Here is a 6000-nt window from a genome sequence, read left to right as displayed (position 1 = left end):
CGATCTCCTGACCTCGTGATTCGCCCGCCTTGGCCTCCCAAAGTGCTGGGATTACAGGCGTGAGCCACCGTGCCCAGCCTATTGTCACCATTTTGCAGAAGCAAGGCTCAAAGATATTGGCTGTTTTCCTACTTACAAAAATACGTACACCTTGTAAAAACTTCAACAATAAAAAGAAAGTAAAAAACAAGAAGTCCTTCATAGTCTCACCTCTCAGATAAAACCACTCCAATTGTCACTTGGTATCTGCAGGGGTTTGGTTTTAGGACCCTCCCTAGAAGACCAAAATCCGTGGATGCCATGATGTAAAAAGGCCTAGTGTTTGCATCTAACCTATACACTTCCTCCTGTATACTTTAAATAATCTCTACATTGCTTATAATACTGAATACATTGTACATGTTATGCAAATTGTTATGCTATATTTAATTTGTGTTTTTAAAAATTGTATTTTTTTTTAAACTGAGATGGTGTCCTGCTGTCACCCAGGCTGGAGTGCAGTGGTACAATCTCAGCTTACTGCAGCCTCAACCTCCTGGGCTCAAGCGATCCTCCTGCCTCAGCCTCCTAAGTAGCTGGGACCACAGGCAGCACCACCACACCCGGCTAATTTTTTTTTTCTTGAGACATAGTTTCACTCTTGCTGCCCAGGCTGGTGTGCAATGGCGCGATTTCAGCTCACCGCAACCTCCGCCTTCTGGGTTCAAGCGATTCTCCTGCTTCAGCCTCCCGAGTAGCTGGGATTACAGGCATGCGCCACAACGCCCGGCTAATCTTGTATTTTTAGTAGAGACGGGGTTTCTCCATGTTGGTCGGGCTGGTCTCGAACTCCCGACCACAGGTGATCCGCCCACCTCGGCCTCCCAAAGTGCTGGGATTACAGGCATGAGCCACTGCGCTCCGCATTTTTTTGTTTGTTTGTTTTTTTTATAGAGATGTGGTTTCGTCATGTTGTCCAGGCTGGTCTCCAACTCCTGGGGCCAAGAGATCCGCCTACCCTGGCCTCCCAAAATGTTAGGGTTACAAGTGTGAGCCACTGTGCCCGGCTATTTTTTATTTTCAAAACTTTGGAAAAAATATTTTCAATCCTCGTTGGTTGAATCCATGAATGCGGAACCCGAGGATGCAGAGATCCGACTGCATAGGAACTTGGTGTATAATCTTCCTGAATTTAAAAAATGTACACACACATACATACCTAATTTTTTTTTTTTTCACAAGAAACCAGGACTATAGCGTACATACACTGCTATGAAATTTGCCTATCCTAGCAGTGCATCTTGGTTATCTTGCTGTGTAGCCAATTCGTCTTACTAATGAAAGCAGAGCTTTGGGGGAGTTAGCGCTCTCTGAGGACACACGTGGTTGTGGCTACACGCAGGTCACTCTGCTCTTAGGGCTCCAGCTTCCTCCATGTAGGAGGACGGCAGGGGACCGGGAGCTCTGCGATGTAACGCCAACCAACAGGGCGCCGCACCCCCTGCCCGCCTCTGGACTACCTGGGATGTTCTTAAGATCCAGTCTTGACTTGGGTGGCAGCCGCCACTTTCAGTAATTCAGACAAAGCCGCCGCCGGCGCCGCCAGGACCTCCCCTCGCCACTCCTCGGGAGGGGTAAGGGTGACCCGAGCGGCCAGGCGGGCTGCGGCTGGCTCAGGGGCGGGGACTCGGGCGGGGCGCCGGCCGAGGGGCGGGGCCTCAGGCTAGGGCGCCTGGTGCGTGCGGGCTGGTAGGCCTGTCGCGGCGTGACGTGCTCGGCGCCTGCGCCCGGCCCCGCCCCATTCCTCCCAGGCCCCGCCCCTCCGTCCCTCGCAGCACCACCCCTAAAGACGCTGGTGCTGCGATGGCGGAGGCCGTGGAGCGCACTGACGAGCTGGTCCGGGAGTACCTGCTCTTCCGCGGGTTCACGCACACACTGCGGCAGCTGGACGCCGAGATCAAGGCGGACAAGGAGAAGGGGTTCCGGGTGAGGGGCCGGCGGGAGCGGCGCGGGCAGAGGCGGCCCGAGGGAGCCGGGGAGCGGGCTTCCCCCCCAGCACAGCCTCTGGGGCGGGAGCGGCGCTGTCACTCGCGACGGGGCGCCGGAGACCTCAGCGCGTCCGACCCCAGCTTGACGGATGAGGAACTGAGGCCCTCAGACGGACGGGACCTGCCTGAAGCCGCCCCCCGAGTCAGGAGCATCGCCGAGGCTGGAGCCCCGATGTCCCGGCTCCTGGTCTAGGATTCTGTCTCCGCTCCAGCCTCCTTGGCCAGGATGGCGATGAGGTTTTAGGAGCCGAGGTTAGGTAGATGGTTGCGTTTTGGCAACAGATATTCGTGTTGGCTTCCAATGGCAGTGGAAGCAAAGAAGTCTGCAGTCCAAAAACGTTAGCTGCGTTCAAGTATCTGCGGTGTTTGTTTAAAATGGCCTCGTCAGGGACTCATTGGCAATTTTGCTTCTGCAGTTGTGGAAGACCTCATGGCACATTAGAGAAACCCAGACTTCCCCTGCTCTAAAATGGTTTTCCATTGCGAGGTTCTTGGAATGTATATGTGTGTGATTTGTATGTTTGTGTGTACTGACTTCAATGAGAGGCAGTGAGCTAACAGCAAGAGCACTGGAGGGGAGTTAGGAGATCTGGTTTCCTGCCTGGCCAAAGTTAGTGGCTATTTAGTGGCAAAAGCAAATCATTTCACCCCTCTGGGCCTCAGTGGCCTGATCTATAAACTAGGGGCGTTGGACTGGTATTGATATCCAAACCCTTTTCCAGATTCTGTACTCTGCTCTAATTGCTCCTCACAAGGAGGTGACTTCCTTGGCTGACATTCTGAGCAGCTACCACGGCTTCGGTGGAACTTGGATGACTTTAAGGAGTCAGTCCGTGCACCTCCTCATGATCCTTGGGATCCGGGAATTGCGGAGATTGTCTCATACCCTCTTCTTCACCCCACCCCCTTTTTTAAAAATGTGAGGTAACTGAGACTACAGTTAAGCAACACTGCCATTTTTTTTTTCTTTTTTGAGACAGAGTCTCACCGTCGCTTAGGCTGGAGTGCAGTGGCACGATCTTGGCTCGTTGTAACCTCTGCCTCCTGGATTCAAGCGATTTTCCTGCCTCAGCCTCCCGAGTAACTGGGATTGCAGGTGCGCGCTATCACGCCCTGCTAATTTTTGTATTTTTAGTAGAGTCGGGGTTTCACCATGTTGGCAAGGCTGGTCTGGAACTCCTGACCTTAGGTAATCCACCCACCTCGGCCTCCCAAAATGCTGGGATTACAGGCGTGAGCCATGGTGCCTGGCCTGATGACATTGCCAAATTGATCAAGTAAGTCAGAGGCAGATCCAAGATCTGGAGCCAGATCTCTTAGGTTCTGGGCCAGAGCCCTTTTACACCTGAAATTTCCGTGCTTGCTAGAGGGTCAAACCACTTCTCTAACATCAGAAAATTACTGAAAAACCGTTGCATTAGTATGTTTTGAAAATTTTATAGATTGCTAACTTAAGAATTTTTTTTTACACCCAGAAGCCATGACAGGAGGAAAAAGCTTTATTCCATGGAGGGGAGAATTCCCTTCTGTCCCTTACCACCTTCTCCATCCATGTTTCTCCCCAGGTGGATAAGATTGTGGACCAGCTGCAGCAGTTAATGCAGGTGTATGACTTGGCTGCTCTTCGGGATTATTGGAGCTACTTGGAGCGTCGGCTCTTTAGCCGCTTGGAGGATATATACAGACCCACAATCCACAAACTGAAAACCAGCCTGTTTCGCTTTTATCTTGTCTACACAATCCAGGTGCCTGTTGATTCGGGGGTTCTGTTTCCCTTGGTGGAAGGAGCTCTTTGATCCCAAAATAGATTTTCTTCCAGTTCCTAGGGAGGACTCTCTATGTGACTATGGGAAAGAGTGCAGCAGTTACAGTGCAATTACTTTTGACTGTTTTCCTTCTTTTTTTTCTTTGTCGTCATCTGTAGATCATCTGACCTGTCTTCCCCATTCCTATTTCCTTTTTTATGTTAAGCATGTAAGCTTAAAACAAAGGTGGTATTTTAAAGAATATAAGTAGCTGGGTTAAAGTTTGAGTAATAAAGATGATAGCTGACCTGGAGGAATGAGTCACTTAGTTATTCGAACATCAGCTAGGGATTAATTTTTAGGATGGGATTTATCATTAGAACTTCAGCTTAAACCAGCTTTGAAATGACAAGTTCCTTGAGAAAAGAGTGATGATTTCTTTTATATTATGGAATTTTATTTTGCCACTTACCTGGCAGGCTGATAGCCAAAGGTTGTCTGCTGTGCAGTGATGAAGAGTCTTAACTCTGGATTTCTGTCTCTCCTCCCTCCTTGCTACCTCCTTGTGTCTTGGCAGACAAACAGAAATGACAAGGCTCAGGAGTTCTTTGCAAAGCAGGCCACGGAACTCCAGAACCAGGCTGAGTGGAAGGATTGGTTTGTCCTGCCCTTCCTGCCATCCCCAGACACCAACCCCACCTTTGCTACCTACTTTTCTCGACAGTGGGCGGACACCTTCATTGTGTCCCTGCACAACTTCCTGAGCGTCCTGTTTCAGTGCATGCATATCCTTTCAGTTGCCTGGGGCTGAGGGCCCAACCTGAGGCACCCAGACCTCAGGATCAGTAGCCCGCTGCTCTCCATACAGGCATTTCTTCTACAAAAATGCCCGGGGACCATTTTTATGGGTCACAGGAGGGGGCTGGACAAATTGTGGTTGTTTTTGTCAGTAAGCCAGGGAATCATAAATCTTAGTTCTGACACTGTGCTGCTGAAGTATTAGCTGACATGCGTGGGCAGTGACAGTGGCAGCAGTGGGGTGCTAGTACTGACTTTGTCAGCAGGCACTGGGGTTGGAAGGCAGCTGCTGCTTGGAGAAACCGGGCAGCCTTGAGAGTACCCTCTCTGTGCATGAAACGTGTTCCCAGGGATATACCTTTGCTGGGATTAGGTACAGATGAGAAGACTTCTTGGGTTGGAACTTCTGTCTGCGTTAGTGTTTGCGTTATTGTCTCTAATAGTAACTTCAGTGTTCCTCAAGTTGCCAGAAATCACAGTAGCTTTAAGAATATATATGCAGGTATTTGAGAGGGGGAATGAATGAGAATGCAGGTAAATAATTTACAGCCTACCAAGTGTACAAGCCAGAGCTCCCGAGGCCATCGTTCATGCTCTCTAGGCCGGAAATTTAGAGGAGGAGAAGGGAGTCTGGCTTGAATGGGGCTGGCTGGTGAGGCACTGATAAACTTGGGGGTTTAGAGGCCCACCCATGGGTGGGCATTTTGGCCTCTGGGAGGAACACTTTCTGGTGGAGGTGGGAAGGGCACCTTTCCCTGCCATTACCCTTTCTGTGCCCCAGATGAGTGTGAATTCCACCCTTGCCAGGGCTGCCTTGTTTCCTCCCCCTTGCTCCCTCTCTTCATCCTGAGGGCTCTCCAGTTAACCCTGTGGGCCCTCCAGTGAAATTGGAACTGTCACTCAAGTTCTTTTCAGTGCTCCTCAAACTAGGTTACACACATATGGGCTCCAGTCCTCTTTCCAGTTCTGAGGCCCTGTCTGCTCTGTGCTCCTCCTAACTGAAGCTGCTTGAGGCAGTGGAGAAGGACCAGTATCCCAAGCTATAGACTGTGGTTGTTCTTGGGGTGGCCACGCAATCTGCAGAAAGCTTTCTCTTCTCACTCCAAACCTTTGCCAGGGAGAGGCTCAATCTGGGGAGGCGAAGCCGAGTGACTGGTCTTTTCTGCCTCATTGGCTGTATTATTGCGGAGCCACTGGCCTCCAGGGCTGCTTTTAGCTGAATGTATGACCTCACTAAAGCTCAGACTGGCTGTGAAGTCTACTGGATGCTAGCTCTTTGCTGCTGGTATTTGAGAGAAAATGCTTAGGTTTGGATTTATGTCCCCTCTGTGGGCTGGCCAGGCAGATGGTCATGCGTCTATGAATCTGTCCGAATGAAATGAGGCCAGACCTAGAGAAAGTCTTGGAGACAAGACTATAGGGAGCGACTA

General features: G+C 50.6%; 1 protein-coding gene across 8 annotated transcripts in view; it reads left to right on the top strand.

The window, feature by feature from the left end:
• The first annotated feature begins 1813 nt into the window (after window positions 1-1813).
• The window catches only part of WDR91 (WD repeat domain 91), a 29851-nt gene continuing 25664 nt past the window's right edge, over window positions 1814-6000 (top strand). For 5 of the 8 annotated variants that reach the window (XR_010121609.1, XM_055284111.2, XM_055284109.2 and 2 more), the window contains exons 1-3: window positions 1814-1965; window positions 3593-3772; window positions 4350-4557. Coding sequence is in view for 7 of the 8 variants with exons in the window: in XM_055284111.2 (XP_055140086.1) it covers window positions 1843-1965; window positions 3593-3772; window positions 4350-4557 (511 nt within the window). In the remaining variant the exon portion in view is untranslated. The other 3 variants (XM_055284117.2, XM_055284112.2, XM_055284115.2) reach the window with 3 other exon arrangements.

The sequence above is a fragment of the Symphalangus syndactylus genome, chromosome 6 (assembly GCF_028878055.3).
Source record: "Symphalangus syndactylus isolate Jambi chromosome 6, NHGRI_mSymSyn1-v2.1_pri, whole genome shotgun sequence".
Classification (NCBI taxonomy): domain Eukaryota; kingdom Metazoa; phylum Chordata; class Mammalia; order Primates; family Hylobatidae; genus Symphalangus; species Symphalangus syndactylus.
The sequence above is the reverse complement of the archived record's forward strand: the minus strand, read 5'-3'. Positions and strand labels throughout refer to the sequence as shown.